This window comes from Aquarana catesbeiana, linkage group LG02, assembly GCF_042186555.1.
Source record: "Aquarana catesbeiana isolate 2022-GZ linkage group LG02, ASM4218655v1, whole genome shotgun sequence".
Taxonomy (NCBI): Eukaryota; Metazoa; Chordata; class Amphibia; order Anura; family Ranidae; genus Aquarana; species Aquarana catesbeiana.
Genome location: NC_133325.1, coordinates 129,736,459 through 129,763,510, shown reverse-complemented (window position 1 = coordinate 129,763,510; position 27,052 = coordinate 129,736,459). Strand labels below are relative to the sequence as shown.

The window sequence follows — 27,052 nt, the reverse complement described above, 5'->3', positions numbered from 1 at the left end:
TAAAGTATAATACAAGTATAAGGCTGACCGTAGGTCAGCCTGTTTTTGTAGGCGGAGTCAGGCTGCATAAAGCCGGCCCGCCTCTGCCTCCGTCCCTTGTGGTTGTAGGCTCTCGTACAGCGGGCACGTCATTCCCGGGCGACTCTGACGTCACTTCCGGGTTTGGAGCAACAGGAGCTCGTGCAGTGCTGTCCAGAGCCTCTGGCTCGGCAGAGGGGCAGGTAAGGGGAGTCTCGACTTCCCTACTCGGTCACCCCACTCGGGGTTAGTGTCACTAGTGGGGGGTGCGTGGGGAGGGTAGCGGGTTTTGAGGGGTCTTAGGTGCTTCTGTCAGGGTCATCAAACTTCATTTCATCCCTACTGTAGCATGTGTCATTTTCCGCCCATTATTTCCATGTCAGCATGCATGTACAGTATCCGCACTAAGGGCTCAGGAGCAGGCTGGAGGGGGGGCGCTGGAGGATTGAGGGGCAGTTCTACAGGGACCCTCGGCTCAGCTCCATGGCTTCACAATGATTATTGCCAGCTGCTATTTTCTGGTATTTTGGGCATGTCGGGTCTATTATTTCTGGTTAAAAGGAGGAAATTATTTTTTAGAGTAAAAAAAAAACCCTCACGTTCCTGTTTCTCCTTCTATAGTGGTTTTCCACATTGCAGCAAGGTGCTCAGGATTCTTTTAGTGTTTCCCAGGCTGTTCAGGTATGTATTGTAGGTTTAGTTAGTTTTGACACTTCTGCTGGTTACTCATCACGTCTATGGGTTTCTACAGGTTGAGGTTTGTTTTAATTGGCTAGTTCTGTGACAAGTCTCCTTTTCTGTGCTCACGCAGCATATCGTTCCTTAGGCAGGTCACGTTTTTCTTATTCATGTTACGTTTATCATGCAATTTACGTTTCTCATGCATTTACGTTTCTTTCACGCAAATTACGTTTCCTTCATGCAATTTACTTTTCGTTCATGTAATTTACGTTTCATTCATGCAATTTACATTTCATTATGCAATTTACGTTTCATTCATGCAATTTACGTTTTTCTCATGCAAGGTACATTTCTCACACAGGGTACGTTTCTCGTGCAACTTGTGTTTCGCGGACAATCATGCTTTTGACGTTTTTTGGGTCATTCCTGCTTTTGTGCTACTCATGTTTTTTCCTACTATGTTTTATATTCTCATGCGATTTACGTTTTCTCATGCAAATTTACGTTTTCTCGTGTCTGGTGTAAAAACGTGGTTTTTCACGTTTTCTCATGCTAGTTGCTTTTCGTGCGATTTGCGTTCACTCATGTTTTGCCGTTTTCTCTTGCGATGTACGCTTCTCATGCGAGTTTGTTTCTCGGGTGTGTCATGTTCTCGGGCTATTTTATTTATTTTTTCAAGTTTTTTTTTTTTTACATTTTCGTGCAGGTTGTATTATTCCTGCAGCCACATTCTCATGTTGCCCACATTCTCACATAACTCTCGTTTTTAATTCTCTCACTCATGTTTGATTTCATTCTTCACGCAGCTTGCGTTTCTCTGACAACTCAAGTTGCTCGCACAAGTCACGTGCTGCTTCCAGTTGCTGGGGTTCCTTTATTTTATCTGGTTTTGACTTTCTCTGTTTATGGTTCCACGGGTTTTTCTGTCACATCTTCATGGTTAGTTTGGCATCTCCAATGCAGTCACCTGTCACGTGTTCAGGTTCACGCGGATTGAGTTGATCGTTTCTAATAGGCTTGTACAGTAGAAAGTCTCCTTGTCCGTATCACATACGTACACCTCAATCTTCATCTTTTGTGTTACATGTTACTATTTTCATCACTAGCCTGACAGGTTTTCAGGCCTGAGTTTACGTTTTTAAATTTGCCCATGACCGGCATGCTCTGTCCTGTTTTTACGTTGTTTTGGGGGGGGTATGCGTCCATTATTCACAGGTAAGTCGTGGGGTCAGTTGTTTTAGTTCTTTGTTTTCTCAAGTTTTATTTGTTGTTTGCAGGTCATGTCACAAGCAGCGGATATTGGGGATTTCACTTCCATCTTGCCTTCTTCAGCAAGGGGGTCGGAGCACGGCAGCGTACCCTCCCTCAGAACCTGGACTGTTCCTAGACTGATAGCAGAACTCCAGCGCAGGGGGATTTCATACCCGGCATCTGCCCGGAAAGCCCAGCTTTTTAGGTTGCTGTTCCCTCGTACAGCGGATACAAGTGCGGAGCAAGTTACCCTACGGACTGTGGCTGCTTCCTTGGCTGAAATCCACACTGCCCTTAGTTCCCTGGCCACATCCTGCCAAGAGTTGCGCAATAGGGTGGAGGTTTTGGAGAGTCAGCCGAGTTCAGCTACTGCAGTGGCTGCTTGCCCGGTGGCTTTAGCAGATTCCGGGACCCCCTCGGTACCCGGGCCGGTACCGGTAGGTCCAGGTAATTTTTTGTGTGCTCCCCGTCACCCCAGCACATTTTATTCTGGGTAATATTAAGAAGGACATCCTGGAGGGGAAGGATGTCAACCTGGCATCCCTATTAATTGCTGCCCATGACGTTGCGGACAACAGGTCCTACGCTTGTGGGGATGTTTCAGTGGTAGTGAAGACCAGGGATCACAGGCTTAATCGCAAGTTGTCCATCCCTGAGTTTGTCTTGGCCTTTAGTCTCTACAGAGATATAATCTGCTCTGTGACTCCAGGAGGGAGGAGTTGGACCTGTACCTATATACAGTGGTCGAGTTAGGCCACAAGTATGGGGGTCCAACTTTTATGATTATCACCGGTCTTTTGCCGCTAAAGCTGCGGCCCGTTTTGCTCAATTTCAGGTGGTGACGGTTTGGAGCAACATAAATACCGAATTATTTTGCCGGCATTTCGCTGGGCTCAGGTCTCCGGTATGTGCGTCGTCGACATACTGGTGCCCCAATTCAGAGGTTCCTGCACTACCTAGTACGTCCAGGGGGTCAGGTATGATGCTCCCTTCCTCAGGCCAACCCGCTCCTTTGGATAAGTTAGGCCGTCCTATTCATTTTCTGGGGAAATCCCAGATTTGCAATAACTACAACCTTGGGGTATGCAATTACAGTCAATGCCGATTGCTGCATATCTGTACTGGGTGTTTCAGGGCTCACCCTAAGTCAGCCTGTTCACTTAAATAGAATAAAACGTCATGACTAAGCCGTATCAACGTACCTTTTTTGCAGGAGTGTTTAGCTGCCCACCCGTCACCTTCATGGAGCGTTTTTTTGGCTAAGGGTTTTACTGAGGGATTCCACACAGGGTTTGTCTCCCTACCATCTGATAGTTTTGAGTGTGAGAACCTTAGGTCATCTTCTAGAGATACTGAGGCGGTAGACTACAGTCAGAACTTGAAAAGGGGTTTGTCATCGGGCCATTCACTTCGCCACCCTTTCGGGTATGGAGGGTCAACCCACTGGGGCTTGTTAGAGGGAGATTTCCTAATAAACTACGTTTAATCCATGACTTGTCTGCCCCTCATTGCTCACATGTTGCTAGCCTCAACTCTTTGATCCCTTCGGAAGAATTTTCTCTTAAATATGCTTTGGTGGATCAAGCGATTCAGTCTATCATTGAGGTGGGCTCAGGCACTTGGTTGTCCAAAGCGGATGTTGCGGATGCTTTTAAGCTTCTGCCTATTCTACTGTCTCTTTGGCAGTGGCATGGTATCAAATGGAAAGGTGTTTACTATTTCGCCACCAAGCTTACGTTTGGGTCTAAAAGTAGCCCTTGGTTGTTCAACTCTTTTGCTCAGGCTCTTAGCTGGATCCTCACATACAGGGAGAATTGTCACAAGGTGATCCATTATTTAGACGATTTTCTCCTCATTGAAGGTGGTGATCAGGTCCCCTCCGACCTTCGAAAACTTACTTCACTTTTCTCTGCACTTAACATCCCGCTTGCAGTCAAAAAGATGGAGGGACAAGTTACCAGACTTACGTTCCTGGGTATCACGCCTGATACGCAATCCATGCAGGCCAGTCTTCCCACAGACAAGCTCATGAGAATCAGAGATCGCATTCATGCGTTTACAGTCTCCCGAGTCTGTACCAGGGTTGAATTACAGTCGCTTCTCGGCATGTTAAATTTTGCTATGAGGATCATTCCCCAGGGGAGAGCTTTCATTTCTAGATTGTTATCATTATTGCCTTCAGCCCCCAACTCTGATGCTCAGGTGTTCCTGGATCCTTCCGCGCTTTCTGACCTTCTTATGTGGGATGAGTTCCTGCAGCATTGGAATGGGGTCGCTATGTTTATCCCGGCTGAGTCTAATTCCTCTCCCCAAATTTTCACAGACTCAGCAGCCACCAAGGGCTATGCAGCCATTTTTGGCTCACATTGGATGACAGGATCTTGGTCGGACGAGGTTTTGGCAATTCCTCAGTTTACTGAGACTTCGGCTTTCTTCGAAGTGTATCCCATACACTCCTATGGGCAGGACAGACAGTGTTTTTTTCTACTGATAATCAAGCAATCTCTGAGATTATCAATAGTGGCAGATCCAGATCCTTGCTGATCATGAGATTTGTGCGTAGGCTCATTTGGTTATCCCTTCATTTCAACTTTCACATCCATTGTAGATTCATCAATGGTATAGATAACATAGCTGCTCATGCTTTGTCCTGGTTTAATTTCCCGTTATTTTTTCAGCAGGTCCCGGACGCAGACGCCTGCGCCACGCCTTCTTCGCAGTTCCAACAATTAGTGATGGATTAGACTCTCATTGGGTTGAAGCGGCTAATTTAATCAATAGTTCTTTATCTCTGAATACCAGGAAGGCGTATGCCACAGCTTGGAGGGTCTTCCAGGCCTTCCAGGCAAGATTTCCTAGCTTCGACAGTTATAATATCCAGTACCTACTTGCTTTTACCGCTTTTTGCCACTCTCAACTCAAACTGGCCCATAGTACTATCAGGACGTATCTGGCTAGCATTCAACACTTCATGTTTTTAGAAGACCCTAATAGGCCCTCTATTTTCTCCGCTCACCCGATCAGGGCCATCCTCAAAGGAATCCAGAAGTGTAGCCCTCCTGTCACGCTCAGTAGACTTCCCATAACTGGTCACATTTTCCAGGACTTGTCCGATTTTCTCTCTAGATCTCCTTTTGGGTGGTTACCGAGCTTGGTGCTTAAGGCAGCGATTTATCTGGCCTTTTTCGGTTTTCTGAGGCCAGGGGAATTTGCGTATTCTGGTACAGGGTCTCGCATACTTCTGGCCAATCAGTTGGTCAGGCACCCAGGCTATTTTTGTTTACATTTACATGCGTGCAAGACACAGCAAACAGGAGGCGGTACGGACATTAGGTTCTTTGAGACCCGGAAGGCATGGTGCCCAGTGTTAGTGTTAGTGTTAGACCAGCTAGTCAGTGCTACGGCTGATAAACCCAGGGATGGGCCTCTGTTGCCCTTCCCTTGTGCTCCCCTCTCTGCAGCTCAATTCATTTTACATTGTTGCATCCTTTTGGCTAATCTGGGTCTGGACCCTAAGGCGTACTCTGGTCGTTCATTTAGGATAGGAGCGGCTTCTGCGGCTTCACGCCAAGGGGTCCCTGCTCATATCATTAACCACTTGCCGACCGCCTCACGCAGATATACTGCGGCAGAATGGCACGGGCAGGCAAAATCACATACCTGGTACGTGATTGCCTTCCCGCGGGCGGGGGGGTCCGATCGGACCCCCCCCTCTGGTGCCCGAGGCGGTCGGCTTTGGTCTGGGAGCGTTTAGAGATGAGGGGGAGGCCATCCATTCGTGGCCCCCCCCTCGCGATCGCTCCCCTGCCTCTGTATAGTACACAGAGGCAGAGGAAATTATGTCATCTCTCCTCGGCTTGGCATTTTCCGTTCCAGCGCAGAGGAGAGAAGACTGCAATGTGAGTGTAAAACACACACACATACAGTAGAACATGCTAGGCACACAATACACCCCCCTTTACCCCCCGATCCCCCCCAATCACCCCTCCCCCCCGTCACACTGACACCAAGCAGTTTTTTTTTCTGATTACTGCATGGTGTCAGTTTGTGACAGTTAGTGTGGTAGGGCAGTTAGTGTTAGCCCCCTTTAGGTCTAGGGTACCCCCCTAACCCCCCCTAATAAAGTTTTAACCCCTTGATCACCCCCCATCGCCAGTGTCGCTAAGTGATCATTTTTCTGATTGCTGTATTAGTGTCACTGGTGACGCTAGTTCAGGAGGTATTTAGGTTCGCCGTTAGCGTTTTATAGCGTCAGGGACCCCCATATACTACCTAATAAATGTTTTAACTCCTTGATTGCCCCCTAGTTAACCCTTTCACCAGTGATCACCGTATAACTGTTACGGGTGACGCTGGTTAGTTCGTTTATTTTTTATAGTGTCAGGACACCCGCCGTTTATTACCGAATAAAGGTTTAGCCCCCTGATCACCCGGCGGTGATATGCGTCGCCCCAGGCAGCGTCAGATCAGCGCCAGTACCGCTAACACCCACGCACGCAGCATACACCTCCCTTAGTGGTATAGTATCTGAACGGATCAATATTTGATCCGATCAGATCTATACTAGCTTCCCCAGCAGTTTAGGGTTCCCAAAAACGCAGTGCACAGACTAGGCACACTTTCACAGGGTCTCCAAAGATGCCATCGCATTTTGAGAGACCTGAACCTGGAACCGGTTACAGTTATAAAAGTTACAGTTACAAAAAAAAGTGTAAAAAAAAAAAAAAAAAACCCACAAAAAAATATATAAAACAAAAAAAAAAAATAGTTGTCGTTTCATTGTTCTCTCTCTCTCTCTCTATTGTTCTGCTCTTTTTTACTGTATTCTATTCTGCAATGTTTTGTTGTTATTATGTTTTATCATGTTTGCTTTTCAGGTATGCAATTTTTTATACTTTACCGTTTACTGTGTTTTATTGTTAACCATTTTTTTGTCTTCATGTACGCAATTCACGACTTTGAGTGGTTATACCAGAATGATGCCTGCAGGTTTAGGTATCATCTTGGTATCATTCTTTTCAGCCAGCGGTCGTCTTTCATGTAAAAGCAATCCTAGTGGCTAATTAGCCTCTAGACTGCTTTTACAAGCAGTGGGAGGGAATGCCCCCCCCACCGTCTTCCGTGTTTTTCTCTGGCTCTCCTGTCTCAACAGGGAACCTGAGAATGCAGCCGGTGATTCAGCCAGCTGACCATAGAGCTGATCAGAGACCAGAGTGGCTCCAAACATCTCTATGGCCTAAGAAACCGGAAGCTAGGAGCATTTCATTACTTAGATTTCGCCGGATGTAAACAGCGCCATTGGGAAATTGGGAAAGCATTTTATCACATCGATCTTGGTGTGGTCAGATGCTTTGAGGGCAGAGGAGAGATCTAGGGTCTAATAGACCCCAATTTTTTCAAAAAAAGAGTACCTGTCACTACCTATTGCTATCATAGGGGATATTTACACTCCCTGGGATAACAATAAAAATGATTAAAAACAAATAAAAAAAATGAAAGGAACAGTTTAAAAATAAGATTAAAAAGCAAAAAAATAATAAAGGAAAAAAAAAAAAAAAAAGCACCCCTGTCCCCCTCTGCTCTCGCACTAATGCGAACGCAAGCGTCGGTCTGGCGCCAAATGTAAACAGCAATTGTACCAGGCATGTGAGGTATCACCGCGAAGGTCAGATCGAGGGCAGTATATTTAGCAGTAGACCTCCTCTGTAAATCTAAAGTGGTAACCTGTAAAGGCTTTTAAAGGCTTTTAAAAATGTATTCATTTTGTTGCCACTGCACGTTTGTGCGCAATTTTAAAGCATGTCATGTTTGGTATCCATGTACTCGGCCTAAGATCATCTTTTTTATTTCATCAAACATTTGCGTATGAAAAATCGCTGCGCAAATACTGTGTGAAAAAAAAAAAATGAAACACCCACCATTTTAATCTGTAGGGCATTTGCTTTCAAAAAAATATATAATGTTTGGGGGTTCAAAGTAATTTTCTTGCAAAAAAAATAATTTTTTCATGTAAACAAAAAGTGTCAGAAAGGGCTTTGTCTTCAAGTGGTTAGAAGAGTGGGTGATGTGTGACATAAGCTTCTAAATGTTGTGGATAAAATGCCAGGACAGTTCAAAACCCCCCCAAATGACCCTATTTTGGAAAGTAGACACCCCAAGCTATTTGCTGAGAGGCATGTCGAGTCCATGGAATATTTTATATTGTGACACAAGTTGCGGGAAAAAGACCAATTTTTTTTTTTTTTTTTGCACAAAGTTGTCACTAAATGATATATTGCTCAAACATGCCATGGGAATATGTGTAATTACACCCCAAAATACATTCTGTTGCTTCTCCTGAGTATGGGGATACCACATATGTGAACCTTTTTGGGAGCCTAGCCGCGTATGGGACCCTGAAAACCAAGCACCGCCTTCAGGCTTTCTAAGGGCGTAAATTTTTGATTTCACTCTTCACTGCCTATCACAGTTTCGGAGGCCATGGAATGCCCAGATGGCACAAAACCCCCCCAAATGACCCTATTTTGGAAAGTAGACATCACAAGCTATTTGCTGAGAGTATAGTGAGTATTTTGCAGACCTCACTTTTTGTCACAAAGTTTTGAAAATTGAAAAAAGAAAAAAAAATTATTTTTTCTTGTCTGTCTTCATTTTCAAAAACAAATGAGAGCTGCAAAATACTCACCATGCCTCTCAGCAAATAGCTTGGGGTGTATACTTTCCAAAATGGGGTCATTTGGGGGGGGGGGGGGTTTGTGCCACCAGGGCATTCCATTGCCTCTGAAACTGTGATAGGCAGTGAGGAGTGAAATCAAAAATTTACACCCTTAGAAATCCTGAAGGCGGTGATTGGTTTTTGGGGCCCCGTACGCAGTTAGGCTCCCAAAAAGTCCCACACATGTGGTATCCCCATACTCAGGAGAAGCAGCTAAATGTATTTTGGGGGGCAATTCCACATATGCCCATGGCCTGTGTGAGCAATATATCATTTAGTGACAACTTTGTGCAAAAAAAAAAAAAATGTGTCACTTTCCCGCAACTTGTGTCAAAATATAAAATATTCCATGGACTCAACATGCCTCTCAGCAAATAGCTTGGGGTGTCTACTTTCCAAAATGGGGTCATTTGGGGGGGTTTGTGCCATCTGGGCATTTTATGGCCTTCAAAACTGTGATAGGTAGTGAGGAGTGAAATAAAAAATTTACGCCCTTAGAAATCCTGAAGGCGGTGCTTGGTTTTCGGGGTCCCGTACGCGGCTAGGCTCCCAAAAAGTCCCACACATGTGGTATCCCCTTACTCAGGAGAAGCAGCCGAATGTATTTTGGGGTGCAATTCCACATATGCCCATGGCCTGTGTGAGCAATATATCATTTAGTGACAACTTTTTGTATTTTTTTTTTTGTCATTATTCAATCACTTGGGACAAAAAAAAATAATAATATTCAATGGGCTCAACATGCCTCTTAGCAATTTCCTTGGGGTGTCTACTTTCCAAAATGGGGTCATTTTGGGGGGGGGGGGGGGGTTGTACTGCCCTGCCATTTTAGCACCTCAAGAAATGACATAGGCAGTCATAAACTAAAAGCTGTGTAAATTCCAGAAAATGTACCCTAGTTTGTAGGCGCTATAACTTTTGCGCAAACCAATAAATATACGCTTATTGACATTTTTTTTACCAAAGCCATGTGGCCGAATACATTTTGGCCTAAATATATGACTAAAATTGAGTTTATTGGATTTTTTTTTATAACAAAAAGTAGAAAATGTCTTTTTTTTTCAAAATTTTCGGTCTTTTTCCGTTTATAGCGCAAAAAATAAAAACCGCAGAGGTGATCAAATAACATCAAAAGAAAGCTCTATTTGTGGGAAGAAAAGGACGCAAATTTCGTTTGGGTACAGCATTGCATGACCGTGCAATTAGCAGTTAAAGCGACGCAGTGCCAAATTGTAAAAAGTGCTCTGGTCAGGAAGGGGGTAAATCCCTCCGGGGCTGAAGTGGTTAAGAAATTAGGCAGGTGGAGGTCAGCTTGTTTTTCTAGGTATATTCCAGGTCCTTTTTTGGAGATGTCGCAGGCATTTGTCAATTTGGCTGATTGAATGTGATTTAGTGTATAATAAACTTTTGTTAAGCTTTCATCCTACTGTATTATTTTTGCCCCCTTTTAGGCATACTGACCACGTGACCCCGGCACACCTCAGGTCAATGTTCTTTGTTGTCTCTTTGTTTTTTCCCTTCACTATCACAGGTTGACTCCGAGTACAATAGTAAGTAACATATGCTTGCCGTACCTCTAATGTATCAGACCAAAGGACGTGGGCCCAGGTGTAGAGAGCACACCACAGCTATGGGGACACGTATAACATTGGTGTGCTAATGCCAGTTTTAACAACTATATAGGCAGACAATGTTGACCCAACAGGGAATATAAATTATATAGGTAGGTATAGATAACCATCCATATGTATACAAATAATAAATACTCAACAGGAAACCGTATGGATTGAGCGACTCAATGCCAACGTCTCCCCGGGTTTAAATGAGATGCTTACATACAAGCCGTTTCTGTAGCTTCCCTTGCCCTCCTCCCCCCCCCCCCCTTTCCCTTCCCCCTTACTTTCTTCTCATTCATTCTGTGCAGATCTCAACACAGTGGGCTGTGATTTGTCTATTCACTTTTTATATATAAAGACACATAGGTTTATTGAATGTTCTTTAACGCGGTGTGAATATATGATCTTTATGTTTTGTTACCAAATCTATATACACTTATCTGGATGATGGCTGCAATGTATATGCAATGCATTGTTGTCAGCATCCATTGCATAATAAATTCCCTCGCTGCTTCTTATCTTTCCTGTCCTGCATTGCATCTTGAGTTCCTATGGATGTATGTCCAGCTTGAGGTAAATTCTTCCCCCAGTGGCGGGCACGCGCCTCTCCAGGGAGGAGAGTATCCCTGTGTTGATGGAGAGCTCTGCCCACTTCTACATGGATGACGGCCAATTCACTAGACCGCATCCCCATATGGTCACACGCAGGCGCGAATCCCACGCGTGCGCAGTGTGGAGAGAAGGACCCAGCAACATCACACACCGGCGCAAGCCGGCCGGAGGGCGTGGGAGCCGGGTTGGAGACATATAAGGATGCACAGAGCAGCTCCTAGTAAGGTGGCTGCTCCCCGGGGGTACATGCCGTTTGAGGCAACACATGGTGAGTCATCCCTGTCTTAGGAGTACTCCTGCCAATGCAACATATATACGATGTATTAACTTTGAATGCCCAATACCTCTTATGAGGCGTATTGGACATAGAACCTCAACTATTGTTGCCACTATAACTGTAGACTCTATATATTTGCATATGTAACTCTGGATAGGCACATATGTTTGTGTATGCCCCCTCTCTTTAAATACATACATATTTTTCAGGGGCCCTGATCCTGCTGAGATAGGTTTCCTTTGGGAATGTCTACAGCATAATCTTTATCTGCAAGCAATACCTTGAAAACCTTTTAACACCAGCGAGATGACTCTGCCTCCAGCCTCTTGCCTCTGACCCCTGGGTTGTTATATTGGATACCTAGACATATTATATTGGTTCTTGATAGATAACTACCTAATTTTATTCCTATTCTTAATTTTCCCTTTCCATTCCTTTTTTGTTTCCCTACCCCTCCCCTCCATTTTTATTTCCTCCCTTTCCTTTCTTTTTTTAACTATTTCTTTTCACTTTTATTTTATTATCTTTTCATTTTCCCCCTTTCCTCTCTGGCTCAGCAAGGGAGATCGCTGTACTAACATTGGATTGTTAGTACAGCAGCTCCGACCTGAGCTGTCAGTTTGTTGTCATTCAACCCAGTGCGTACGAGGCTTTAGCCACTGTTCTCCGACTGCTAGTCTTATGAGCTTTGGATTGTAATGCTGCTCCTTACAGTTCACTGTTCACCTTGAAGGGGAGGAAGGTGAGAACATGCATAGCAAAGTTCTCCCCATTTTTGCTTCATTCACTTTGTGGATACCTCTTCCTTAAATTCTCCTGCTGCTTCTTGATAATTATTAACACCGAATATACATAAACGAAAAATCCAAATGACATCTTAATCATTTCACCATTCTTAGGGTTCATAAATTCCCTAACCCCCGGGATATGTGTGCATGCTTTGCAGTGTCAACACTTAAAACTGCCCTGAGGTCTTTTAGGTTACAGTCGCCAGTGGCTGAGATTTTCTTTCAAACTAGCTACGTACCAAAAGATCCTTCAGATTTCTCCCCCTTATATAGGTAATCAAGGGGTTTTTGGGGATTATACTAAATAAATCCTTATCATCCAAGAGGACATGCCAGTATCTCCTGATGATATTATAAATCTGACCAGATTGTCTGGAGTAGGATGCCTATTATGTGTGTAGCTCTTGCTTCATCGTCTCATTTCTTTTTGGGAACAAAGAGGGATTCTCTTGGGGTGTCATTCACTTTATCAAAGGATCCTTTGAGATCACTCCATTTGTAGCCTCTCCGCCTAAATTTCTCAAATAACAGTGCCGTTTCTGTCCTGAAGGCATCATCTGTAGAACAGTTTCTCCTTGCTTTCATGAACTGACCTGTTGGTATGCCTTTTTGAGAAAATTGGGATGGTGACTACCATAGTGGAGTAGGGTTTACAATATATAGTGATACTACCATCAGTACCCCCTGTGATTTTCAGATGGAAGAAGTTAATACACACTCTCTGTATTTTACTTGTGAAAAAACATCCCTATGTCATTCATATTTAGATGTTACACAAACCCCTCAAATGTCTCCTTGGGTCCCTGCCATAAGATGAAGAGGTCATCTATAAAGCATGCTCATATTAGGATGTGAGATGTAGAGGACTCCAGGCTTTTCGTAATACAAGTGTCTGCTCCCTCCACCCCAAAAAAAAAAGATTGCCGTATGTGTGAGCACACGCTGTTCCCATCGCTGTCCCTCTATAGATCTTGTCATCAAAGAGTAGATCTTGTCATCAAAGAGTAAATACTGTATTTATTGGCGTATAACACTCACTTTATCACCATGAAAATTGGGTGCAAATAGTGCGTGCGTGTTATACGCCAATACTTCAGTTTTAGCTGCCTCGGAGGGGACAGGGAGGGGGGGCAGGACGAGCACCGTCAGATTACATACAGTGAGAATCTCCTGTTTACTTGGCGGCCTCTGTAATAGGAACTCCTGTCTCCTGGGCTGCCATTGGACCACTGTTCTGTCTATCATAGGAGATTCTCACTGTGTGTAATCTGTCGGCGCTCGTCCCGCCCCCCTCCCTGTCCCCTCTGGGCTGCAGATGGGCATCGATCAGGCTGCACTGATGGCAATGGTGAGGCTGCATTGATGTGGACTGATGAGGCTGCATTGATGGCACTTGTGAGGCTGCAGATGGGCATTGATCAGGCTGCATTGATGGCAATGGTGAGGCTGCAGATGGGCACTGACCCTTATTTTACTTCAAAGTTCCTTATTTAAAATTTAAGTTTTTTTACTGAAACTTTCCTCTTAAAATGAGTGTGCGTGTTATACGCCTGTGCGTGTTATACGCCGATAAATAGGGTAATTCAGTTCAAGTTTAAATCCACCAGTCTTCAGATCACCAGTTTTCAGGGGGCAGCTCCTCAGGCATGAGAAAGCAAAGTTCTGCCTTTTTGAAGATGGCCTCCACACAGAGATAGTGCAGAACAAGGCATGGTAAGTCAGTATTGCTTCAGTTCAGGTACTCTTTAGGAGTATTGCACAGAGCCCACTTTACTTTTAAGAAATCTAATTTAAAAAAACGGTGTTAACAAATCCTATTAGTCTCTAGGGCAGGGATATGCAATTAGTGGACCTCCAGCTGTTGAGGAACTACAAGTCCCATGAGGCATAGCAAGACTGACAGCCCCAAACATGACACCCAGAGGCATGATGGGACTTGTAGTTTTGCAACAGCTGGAGGTCCGCTAATTGCATATCCCTGCTCTAGGGTATAAAAAAAAAGGAAAGATACAATCATTGAAGTTTTTAGCAGTTCATTCCAAGTTACAGATTTTTTTTTTCTCTTTCACAATGGCAGTTTAATTGGTGTGTGTCAGAGTTTCTTATACAAATGAGTTAACTGATGATGACAATAGGGTTGTGCTTACAATAGAGGCTTGCTAACAAAAGTCTATCAGGACTCAAAATAGGATCTCACAGTAAATATTTAGACACATGGATTATCATGAACTGAATTTGATACAGATCTATTAAAGTCTAGTACACGCGGGCCGAATGCCAGGCCGATACAATTAAAACCTACTGACATTCGGCCTATGTGTATGGAAGCCAGTCCAACAGAAGTCGGATGGGGGGGGGGGGAATGATAGTGTGACCTAGGCTTAAGAAACACATATTTAGGGGTTCAAAAACAATGCCAAATAAGCTTGAGTTACAGAAAATTATATACTGCACGGGTCAACTGCATCCAGAGTAACACACTCGGTTTACCCTTGCTTTGTTTTTTTAAATGGACTTTTTGCTGGGAGAATAAAAAGTACATAGCTCAGGAGGTTGGAGTTCAGAAAGTGCCCGATTCTCTGCTGAGTGCTACCTGCAGTACCCAGAAGGCTTAGCTTAGCATGCATAGGCCAAGGCAGTGAGAAGCTACTGCAGTTTGGTCTGAGGTCCAGACTAACACATATATTTTTTTCTCAGGAAGACAGTTACATAGTAGGTGAGGTTGAAAAAAGACATAAGTCCAACCTACGTGTTTGATTATATGTCAGTATTACATTGTATATCCCTGTATGTTGTGGTCGTTCAGGTGCTTATGTAATGTTTTTTGAAACTATCGAGGCGCCCCGCTGAGACCATTCCACATCCCTGCCGCTCTTACAGTAAAAGAACCCTCTACGTAGTCTTTTCTTCTAATCTTAATGAGTGGCCACTTATCTTATTAAACTCCATTCCACGGAAAAGTTTTATTTCTATTGTGGGGTTTCCAGTATGGTATTTGTAAATTAAAATCATATCCCCCTCTCAAGCGTCTCTTCTCCAGAGAAAATAAGTTCAGTGCTCGCAACCTTTCCTCATAACTAATATCTTCCAGTCCCTTTTTTAGCTTGTTGCCCTTCTCTGTACTCGCTCCATTTCCAGTACATCTGTCCTGAGGACTGGTGCCCAGAACTGGACAGCATACTCCAGGTGAGGCCGGACCAGTCTTGTAGACTGGGAGCATTATCGCTTTATCTCTTGAGTTTATGCTCTTTTTAATGCATGCCAATATTCTGTTTGCTTTGTTAGCAAGAGCTTGGCATTGCATGACATTGCTTAGCCTATCATCTGCTAGGACCCCCAGGTCCTTTTCCATTCTTGATTGCCCCAGAGGTTCTCCCCCCAGTGAGTAGATTGCATTCATATTTTTGCAACCCATATGCATTGTTTTACATTTTTCCACATTAAACCTCATTTGCCATGTAGTTGCCCACCCCATACATTTTTTGAGATCTTCTTGCAAGGTTTCCACATCTTGCGGAGAAGTTATTGCCCTGCTTAGCTTAGTATTGTCCGCAAATACAGAGTTTGAACTGTTTACCCCATCTTTCCTTTATCTAGATGGCAGCTCACTTCCTCATAGAATGTTAATAGATTGGTTTGGCAAGAACGATTCTTCATGAATCCATGCTTATTACTGCTAATGATACAGTTTTCATGATTAAAATCATGAATATAGTCTATCATGCCCTCCAAGAGCTTGCATACTATTGATGTTAGGCTAACTGGTCTGTAATTCCCAGGGATGTACTTTGGCCCTTTTGTAAATATTGGAGCTACATTGGCTTTTCTCTAATCAGCTGGTATCATTCCAGTCAGTAGACTGTCAGTAAAAATTAGGAACAATGCTCTGGCAATTACTTGACTGAGTTCTCCCAGGACCCTCGGGTGCAAACCATCTGGTCCCGGTGACTTATTAATGTTGAGTTTTCCAAGTCTATTTCTAATTCTGTCTCCTGTTAGCCATTCGGGTGCTGCTCTCCTCTGCTATGTGTCTTTTGTGTTCTATCTTAGCCGCCCTAATTGCACCTTTACATTTCTTGTTGCATTCTTTATAAAGTCTGAATGCTGATGATCCCTCAACCATTATTTGAAGGCCTTCTCCTTTGCATTTATATGCATTTTAACATTGGAGTTAAGCCATCCAGGACTTTTGTTCGCCCTTTAAATTTATTTCCCATATGCGCTGGCTAATGCCCTTATTTAATATGCTCTTTAGGCAAACCCATTTTTCCTCCGTGTTCTTTGTTCCTAAGATTTTATCCTAATTTATATCTTCTAGCAAGTTTCGTACTTTGGGGAACTTTGCTATTTTGAAATTCAATGTCTTTGTATTCCCCTTATGTTTCCTATTTGTGTGATTTATACTGAAGCTAATTGACCTGTGATCGCTGTTTCCTAAATTGCCCTTATTTCCACATCTATGATCAGGTCTGTATTGTTGGTAATCAGTAGGTCTAGTAAGGTTTCTGTTTCTAATTGGTGCGTCTACCATCTGATCCATGAAATTGTCCTGCAAGACATATAGGAACTGCCGAGCCTTAGACAAATGCGCGGTTCTATCTGCCCAATCTATGTCTGGATAATTAAAATCCCCCATTATGATGACACTTCCCATCCTTGCTGCTAATGCAAATTGTGATAGGAGGGCAGTCTCCCCTTCCTCCCTCAAGTTAGGGGGGCTTATAGCATACTCCCAGTATTATTTTCCCCTTAGTTTCATCACTTTGGAGCTCTACCCATAAGGATTCCACCTCCTTCCTAGCTCCCTTAGTGATGTCATCTTTCACATTCACTTGTACATTATTCTTGATATACAGGCATACCCCTCCCCCTTTTTTACCCTCTTTAACCCTGCGATAAAGGGAATACCCTTGAATGGTTACCAGCCAATCATTAGAGCTGTTGAACTAAGTCCCTGAAATTCCCACAAAATCTAAATCCTCCTCGTACAACAGTATCTCTAGTTCTCCCATCTTATCCGCCAGGCTCCTGGCATTGTGAACATGCCACGCAGTTTAAACCGGTCGCATACTGTCCTCTTATTGGGTGTTCCGAGATTGCAAATAGGACTTGTTACTATACTTACCTCGGGTTTATGTGCTTTGGTCAACCTACCACTAATGCCCCTAATACTACCCTCTGGAATATTCTCAGCGCTGACTACCTCTGGACCCTCCCCCCGTCGCCTAGTTTAAAAGCCCCTCTAACTTTTCGGCCATCTTCACTCCCAGCAGCCCTGCACCCTCCTCATTTAGGTGCAGTCTGTCCCTTTTATAGAACTGGTGACCGACAGAGAAGTCGGCCCAGTTCTTCAGGAACCCAAACCCCTCCTTACTACACCAGCTCCTCAGCCACTTGTTTACTTCCCTAATCTCCCTCTGCCTTTCTGATGTGACTCGAGGTACCGGTAGTATTTCTGAGAATACTACCTTGGAGGTCCTTTTCCTCAATTTAGCTCCTAAGTCCCTAAAATCGTTCTTTAGAACACTCTATCTGCTTCTGACTTTGTCATTGGTGCCAACGTGCACCATGACAGCCGGGTCTTCCCCAGCCCCTCCCAGTAATCGGTCCACCAGATCCGTGATGTGCCGAACACGAGGCGCCCGGTAGACAGCATACAGTTCGGCACTTCAGGTCTTTGTCACAGATTGCCCTCTATGTCCTTCTAGGAATTAAGTCTCCTATCACCAGAATCTCTCTTTCCTTTCCCTTCTCCGCAACTCTCATTGGAGGAGTTTTTCCCCTGGCAGGTAGGGGAGTCCCTCTGCTCCAGCAGTGCTGGTCCCTGACTGGTTTCACTAATGTCACTCAATAGAGCGTACTTATTGGGATGTTCCAACCCAGGATCGGCACTTTCCCCTCTAACCTTCCTGTCACCCATCTACTCTTTCCTAGTGCCTGCTCCTCTTTGTCTCCACCTGCCTCTGTGCTGGCCCCTGCCGTGTACGTTCCCGGCTCTCCTTTAGTGAGGGAAGGTATACTGGAGTTTTCATTTACAGAAGTATCCTTCAGAGCCCATTCACACCTAGTACTTCCCCATGCATTTTCAGTTGTCCATCATGGAAGTTTAACCCTTACCAGTATGTATGTACAGTGGGGGGATGGCAGAGGCTACCAGGGGGCAGAGGACACTGCTGTGGGTGGGCAATGGCAGAGGACACTACTGTGGAGGGGGGGGTTTGGCGCAGTAGACACTACTGCAACACACTATGTTTTTATTGGTATTTTTAAAAGGGCAACAACCCCGACAACCCCTCGGGGATCTTTTGATTTCTTCAATGTTGTTCAGGTAGATCTCAACCTCTGAAAGATCGCCTATCCCTGTTTTAGAAAATGCATAGTATAGCCGGATGCCTGCCAGCTAGAGGAATGCCCCAGTTCTTCCCTCCCATAGTGCCACTGTGTGTGAGCAGAGCAGCTAAGGGTTGTGTGCGTCTGCTTACTCTATCTTCCGCTCACCCCTCCTCCCTCCTATAGTCTAGTAAAGCAGGATGATGATTAGTACAACACTCATCTCCTCTCTCCCTCTGCATGACCTAACAGTGGCTGCAAAGTACACTGGGACTTGTAGTTCTATGGAGGAGTTCTACAATGCAAGTGAATAGGGACGGTGGACTTCACTACCCAGAACAGACTGCAGCAAGAGGAGGAGAGCAGTAGGGTTTTTCAGGCAAATGTGTAGAGGCCGGGACAGAGAGCACAGGGAAACCAGAATGTGAAAATCTGTTGCTGTCCATGCCTTCACTGGGAGAGAGTCGGGGGGGGGGGGGGCGGGAGCTTTGTGCTGTGTCCCTAGAGACTGAAGATTGAGCCACTGAAGGCCTCTTGTACTGCAGGGTACAGACCTGCTGCTCCTACCTGTCTGTGCCCACATTCAGAGAGACTAAACCAGAAAGAACAGTGAGAACAGAGCTTTGTGGGGACCTGGTCATGAGGACCTGGTCGTGAGGACCGAGTCACCAGGGACAACGGACTTCCAAGTGTTCTGTACCAGATCCGTTGGGTACCAGGAGTGGTGAGCAGAACCAACTATGCTTATCCCCTTACTGCCCACAGTAAATGCCAGTAGAAACGGTCATCCACTGCATGCAATTTCAAGCGACAGTAACACATGCACCACCGTACAGACGGGCCCCAATGTTAACCAGCTTAAATTTGTTAATCAGACAGCATGTACTTAGCCTTCCCCAGGGGTACCCTTCTCATGAATGTGTACACCCACTAATTCTTAGTTGTGTATACTCAGAGTTCACTCAGACATTTTTTTAATACTTGTTGCCAACAGTTAGAGTAAACCTTTTCTTTGTACCGTTCATGCTTTTTCATGGTAGATGTTGTTCTTATAAATGCTGTGTACACCAGTTTAATGTGGTTTAGCCTTATTGCGGTTTAAGTCAATTGACATAGTTGAGGCTAGTATTCCCTTCAATCTAACATATTCAACCATATTCATTTTTTTTTTTTATTGTTCTGTGGATTGCATTTTGTTTGTCCTGCAATAATGCACTTACTTTATTTATCATCAAGCTGCCTTTGGCCTATTTCCTGTGTGCCAACAAAGTGTGTTAGCATACTAAAGTTATACAGCTGTGTGCAGCCTTCAATTTTAATTAACCAGGTGCGTCGTGAGTTTACAGAGTTATGGCAGAACAGAATCCCATCATATCGAGCAGCTCCTGCGGGGGGTAAATGCTACAATAATAATAATGAACTTTTAGTAGTTTATGTGTACTGTTTTATGAAAGATGGTGCATTATAGCTGGCACCAAGATTTATGAAGATTTTTTTTCAAGCCTGTGCTATACTATAAAAAACGAAAAAGTTACTGTTAATGCATGGTCACATGATTACTACCGCAAAATCAGCAGTGTAAAACCTAAATGCATTTTACTGGGTTGGATTCACACTATCGTGGTGCATTGACATTCGGTGCGTGCACTATTTTAAGTAATGCAGGGCACCACAAAACACTGAAGTGTAGATCCAGCCCAGAGATAAAGAGAAAGAATAACATGAGTAAAAAAAAAAAAAAAAAAAGATTCACTGATAAATGCTCAAAGGTGTTTTTTGCTGTATAAATGCTCTGCTGTATTTACAGTAAAATTCCACGCATACAACAGCAGGCAACATGGAACTGACTTCACCTGCAGACATACAGTTGTGCTCATAAGTTTACATACCCTGGCAGAATTTATGATTTCATGGCCATTTTTCAGAGAATATGAATGATAACACACAAACTTTTCTTTCACTCATTGTTAGTGTTTGGCTGAAGCCATTTATTATCAATCAACTGTGTTTACTCTTTTTAAATCATAATGGCAACAGATACTACCCAAATGACCCTGATCAAAGGTTTACATACCCCAGTTCTTAATACCATGTATTGACCCCTTTAACATCAATTACAGCTTGAAGTCTTTTGTGGATGAAGCTCTTTATCTTCTTAGATGGTAAAGCTGCCCATTCCTCTTAGCAAAAACCCTCCATTTCCTGTAAATTCTCGGGCTGTCTTGCATGAACTGCATGTTTGAGATCTCCCCAGAGTGGCTCAATTATATTGAGGTCAGGAGACTGAGATGGCCACTCCAGAACCTTCACTTTATTCTGCTGCAGCCAATGACAGGTCAACTTGGCCTTGTGTTTTGGATCATTGTCATGTTGGAATGTCCAAGTACGTCCCATGCGCAGCTTCCTGGCTGATGAATGCAAATTTTCCTCTAGTATTTTTTGATAACATACTGCATTCATCTTGCCAACAATTTTCACCAAATTTCCTGTGCCTTTGTAGCTCACACATCCCCAAAACATCAGCAATCCACCTCCGTACCTTTCATCTTAGGCCTTGTTGACACCTCTCAAAAAGTAGCATTTATGGTTGTGGCCAAAAAGCTCAATTTTGGTCTCATCACTCCAAATGACTTTGTGCCAGAAGGTTTGAGGTTTGTCTCTGTGCTGTTTGGCGTACTGTAAGCGGAATACTTTGTGGCATTTGCATAGTAATGGCTTTCTTCTGGCGACTCGACCATGCAGCCCATCTTTCTTCAAGTGCCTCCTTATTGTGCATCTTGAAACAGCCATACCACATGTTTTCAGAGAGTCCTATATTTCACCTGAAGTTATTTGTGGGTTTTTCTTTGTATTCCGAACAATTTTCCTGGCAGTTGTGGCTGAAATTTTAGTTGGTCTACCTGACCGTGGTTTGGTTTCAACAGAACCCCTCATTTTCCACTTCTTGATTAGAGTCTGAACACTGCTGATTGGCATTCTCAATTCCTTGGATATCTTTTTATATCCCTTTCCTTTTTTTTTACAGTTCAACTATCTTTTCCCGCAGATCCTTTCACAATTCTTTTGCTTTCCCCATGACTCAGAATCCAGAAACGTCAGTGCAGCAGTAGATGAAAAATGCAAGGGTCTGTCAGGAGTCCAGAAACGCATTGACCTTTTATACACAGACACTGATTACAAGCAATTACAAACAAACAGGTGAGGATGGTTACCTTTAATAGTCATTCAAACCCCTTTGTGTCAGCTTGTGTGGATGTTATCAGGCCAAAATCACCAGAGTATGTAAACTTTTGATCAGGGTAATTTGGGTAGTTTCTGTTGCCATTATGATTTAAAAAGAGTAAACAAAGCTGAATGATAATAAATGGATTTAGTCAAACACTAACCATGAGTGAAAGAAATGTTTTTGTGTTATCATTCATATTGTCTGAAAAATGGCCAAGAAATCATAAATTCTGCCAGGGTATGTAAACTTATGAGCACAACTGTATAACACCAACACAAGTCTTCTTACATCATGTTACACAAATAAGTTAACAAGTGAAAAAAACAGATGACAGTGCACATAATGTACCTCAACAAGTCTCCATGCCTCGCTAATCACTGCATACTGGAGCCGATTCAACACAAACCCGTCCGTTTCTTTTATTAATTTCACAGGAGACTGACCAATTTTCTTCATCAGATGATATGTCTTCTCCACTGTGACAGGATCCGTCTGTGGGTGGGGAACCAATTCAACCAAGGGAACGTAATAAGGTGGATTTACCTGTTTCAGAAAAAAAGATGAAAGCTTGTTTGTGACTTTATCAGTGTTCCAACTATAGATGCTGGACATTGAGAACTGTCTTCATGGATATTTCCTATACAGGATAACCACCAAGTAAAGGAACCCCCATCAAATCAAACAACGATGCAACAAAACTTACACAATTAGTATTTTTGAAGTGTGTTTTTTTTTTTTTTTTTTTTAATATTAATATATTTAATTAATTTGTTAAACGCTTAGTCTATGCAAAACTGATTTCTCTGTATTTATTGGACACTGGCAGGCTAAAGCTGTCCATAGTTGGTTCGAATCTTGGCCAGTTCAGCAGGGACCAGCCAAGAATTAAATCATGTATGGGCAGGCTGATCATACCCAAGTTGATCTATCAGGTCTGGCGAGGTGAAGGAATGCTCTGAAACACGTTACCGATCCCCGCTTGACGTCACATCCAGACCGTGTGTTGCAGCATGGTTCTGGAAGTCAGGTGGCCATCTTGCTCTTTTCCCCTGGAGGCGATAGAGCAAGGAATCCATAATTTTACTGACATGCCTGTTCAACTCAGGATCTTGTAAGTGTTTTTAACCGTTGTATACCATTAAAACTGTTAAATACTGCACTTAGAAGCGCCCTTTTGTCCTTTTCCTTTCCTGACACCTGTGCTTGCAGGAAAGAGAATCGCACCGTCTATGGCCGGCTTTAGTCATCAAATTTCTATATCTCCATGAGAATACCAATAGCACAACTTCTAAAACTAGATGCTATGCTCTACTCATCTGCATCTAATGCCACTGCAGCTTGCCATTTTGATATGAAAGAAGAAAGATGAGTGTGGCCCCAAAAATGAAATTTTAAGGCTTGGGTCTAACCTAACAAAATGACTGACCTAAGTATGTACAAGCTAGTGCTGTAAAATTATATAGTAAACATATATAGCATGTTGAATGTTGTAATTTTAATGATGTGGTCATTTTTATTAAAACCCTTTAAACATTTTCAATCCTACTGGAGATGGCAACAGCAGAAAACAAAAGAAAAAATAAGTGTGAAGACAACATAAAAGGAACTTTATTTCATACAGTTTTTTGATTGGCAACCTCCCTTACCTAACCAGACCAGGAGAATAAATGTACTGACTCCTGTGAGAGTCAGTTGTTCTTTTGCATGACTGATTCTGACAAGTTGTTTAAAGGAACATTCTATGGTCACAGCATACACATCAATTGTACACCATCAGCATTGTAATAGCAATAAGCTTACTTGAAATATCTCCCTCCATATTGTAAATGCTGCCTGTTTGTTGACCATCTCTCTCCACAATGTTCTAAATTCCCTGCATGCTGATTGGCTGCAGCCACTAATCGAATAACATTTTCCAACTTCTACCTCCAACAGAAGTTGATTGAACACTCGATTTCTGTCGAGTGGGGGGAGCCCCTGATAGACCGGCTGAACTTCAATCAGTGTATGGACCGCTTAAAGCAGTGTTAAATCCAAAAGCAAACATTTATTATATCGCAGCTTACCAATTCTTAGGTGTTATGGCTGCATTAGCTTTCTTTTTTTAGGCTTTCTTTCTTCTACATTGTATTTTCATCTGGGGATCCAGCCAAGTCTTTTTTTCAAAAGCATAAGCTCACCAGCAGAATGTATCAGTTTACATGGATGAGATGAATCACTTAACACTGGGAGGGGTGCTTACAATGACCAGCTTTTATTTATTCCTGTAAAACCTTTATTCCAAGCAGAAAAAACGGTTTGCTATAACTAATTATCAAGTGTGAGCTGGCGTTTAGCTTAAATTTATTAGTGTATTTAAATCTGCTACTACATTCAACACTACCCTTTTCCCTAGACCGACGATGCTGCGGTCTGCTGTGCCCCATGTGCTCCTTCATCCAGAGTGGTGTCTCACTAATACAGAAGGTGTATCACTGGCCAGATCTCCAGGGCAAAAAGCCAAAGAGAAGAAAACTGTTGCAACCACAAAGATTGGTGAGCTGCAATATAATTCATTTTTGGTTTTGGGTTTAACCACTTGATCTCTGAAAGATTTACCCCCCCTTCATGACCAGGCCATTTTTTGCAATACGGTACTGCGTTACTTTAGCTGACAACTGCTTGGTCTTTTGGTGGTATTTGATCACCTCTGCGGTTTTTGGGTTTTTTTTGCGCTATAAACAATTTTTCAAAAAAATAAAAAAAATTACTTTCTGCTATAAAACATATCCAATAAAAAATGTAAGACTCACATTTCTTCATCAATTTAGGCCAATTGGTATTCTGCTACATATTTTTGGTAAAAAAATCCCAATATGCGTATATTGATTGGTTTTCGCAAAAGTTATAGTGTCTACAAACTATGGGATATGTTTATGGAATTTTTATTAATTTATTACTAGTAATGGCGTTGATCAGCGACTTATAGCGGGACTGGGATATTGTGGCAGACAAATTGGACACTGACTGACTTTTTGAGGACCAATGACACCAATATAGTGATCAGTGCTAAAAATATGTCACTGTACTAATGACACTGGCTGGGAAAGGGGTTAACTTCAGGGGCAATCTAATGCCCCGTACACACGGTCGGACATTGATTGGACATTCCGACATCAAAATCCTAGGTTTTTTTCTGACGGATGTTGGCTCAAAATTGTCTTGCATACACACGGTCACACAAAGTTGTCGGAAAATCCGATCATTCTGAACGCGGTGACGTAAAACACATACGTCGGGACTATAAACGGGGCAGTAGTCAATAGCTTTCATCTCTTTATTTATTCTGAGCATGCGTGGCACTTTGTGCGTCGGATTTGTGTACACACGATCGGAAATTTTGTTGTCGGAAAATTTTATAGCCTGCTCTCATACTGTGTGTGTCGGAAAATCCGATGGAAAAAGTCCGATGGAGCCCACACACGGTCGGAATTTCCGACAACACGCTCCGATTGCACATTTTCTGTCAGAAAATCCGACCGTGTGTATGGGGCATAAGGATTAACTGTGTGCCTAGCCTGTGCTTGTGTACTGTGTGGGAGGTGCTTTCACTAGGGGAAGGCATTGATCCATGTTCCTGCTATGTAGGAACACAGAAACAAAGCCTTCCCTACTGACATAACGGCGATCTGCCTTGTTTACATAGTCCACGGTACCCGCAGATCAGCTCCCGCAGAGGGTCGCCGGTGGTGCACATGCGTGCCCCAGACCTGGAAGTGCAGGTACCTGATCCTATTTAGGAGAGCCCCACTGCCGCCATATATGCAAGTTATATGGTCGGCAAGCGGTTAATACTGCTTTAAAATGGAAGATAAGGCTAACTGTAAGTGACCTTAAAAATGCTGCCTCCTCCCTCCTCCTACTTATGGTGCAAAGCCTGTATAAAAGAGGTGTGTGTAAATACCTTTTTTTAACCAGTTCTGGTCCAATCACATGATCCAGAAGCTCCCACACCCCTGTGTTACAAGCCCGCTGCTGGAAAGGAAAAGGGGAGCCTCACCTGCTAGATCCTGTGAGTGCACTGGAATGGATTTAAAAAAGGTATTTACACACATCTTTTAAAGCCCCTTTATACACTGCAGCTTGAAAAAGCTCAGTACAGCTTTTTTTTTTTTTTTTTTACTGAGCTAAAATACAGCCCATTCATTGTAATGTGCATATGCACACAGGCGGGTAAACAAGCGCCGTGCGTTCTTTAGTAAAAAAAAAAATTTTTGGTCAGTAATTTACGCCTCATGCATGTAAATGTGCACAAATGTCCATTTACAGACTGTGCAGCACGAGAACACGAAAATGAGCAAACTCATATACGCGTAAATACATACACAAAAAAAAGCATCTGAAAAAGTAGATGCTCAACAGTGTTAATTTTGTCTTTTTTGTAAAATATTTTAGTTGACTAGATTAATACTATTTTAGACGACTAAAATACGACTAAAACTAAAATGGCATTTTAGTCAAAAGACTTTGACTAAAACTAAATTTGATTTATATCACAATGGCTAAATCTGTGTCAGTAGTGCATGTTCAAACCTTAATACCATAAATAATAAACATGTTATTATGTTATTAGATTTGTACTCCAGGAGTATATAATGTTTGGCAGTTCTAAAGAAATAATGCATTAAAATTTAACTTGATCCATTAGATTTTAGTCGTCTAAAATGTACTTTGAGATTTTAGTTGACTAAAACAACTCAGATGACTAAAATACAACTAAAACTAAAATGGCATTTTAGTCAAAAGAGACTATAACTAAATCGAAATTTGATGTCAAAATTAAAACTGATGCTCAAACAGGAGTATCATGTGTAAGAGTCCTTACAAAGGCTATGCAGCACAGGAAGGAGGAGTGGGAGGCCTTTTAGGATTACATATCTATGGGTACCTTGCTGCCTGCAAGCAGTAATTCCCGTATTGACTCCGCCTCCTGAAAGTCCTCCTCTCAGTGCCACTGAAGATCAGCAGGCAGGCTCTGTAAAATGTGTGACACAGCAGTGCCCACTCACAGGGCATAGTAAATATGTTTTACAGAATTCAAGGAAGAAAATGTATAGGGAACTTCAAGAGTTTTCAGATTAAATTGTTACTAAACCCAGGACCCTGCATTCACTATATCTGGTCTCCCACAGTACACAGAACATGGGAATGCAAATACTAAATGCTAAATACCTTTTTTCATCAGCAGTATATAGCAGTCTTGTGACTTCTATCAGTGTCTGATTTTTCATTCTCCTCTGACTGTCCTATGAGGTCGCATGACCCCTGACCCTCTGCCTGGACAGTGCGAATCACATGCACCCTCCCAAAGAAAACTCTCTAGCAATACACATCAAACTGAGCATGTGCAGAGTGCCCCCAAGGCTCTGTTCTATCAGGAGACAGATTGGGGACTGTGGAAGGGGAGGATCAGAGAATACAGGATCAAACAGCTTTTTACACAATTTGCAGGATTAACCCCAGTTCTACAGTGAGTATAACAAGCATGTTTTACTGCAT

At 43.1% G+C, this 27,052-nt stretch overlaps 1 protein-coding gene across 3 annotated transcripts in view; it reads right to left on the bottom strand.

The window, feature by feature from the left end:
- CRYL1 (crystallin lambda 1) overlaps positions 1-27,052 on the bottom strand; it is a 223,710-nt gene that overhangs the window by 45,565 nt on the left and 151,093 nt on the right. For all 3 annotated transcript variants that reach the window (XM_073613462.1, XM_073613463.1, XM_073613461.1), the window contains one exon: positions 21,863-22,057. In XM_073613462.1, coding sequence (XP_073469563.1) covers positions 21,863-22,057 — 195 coding nt within the window. The remainder of the gene's footprint in view (positions 1-21,862; positions 22,058-27,052) is intronic.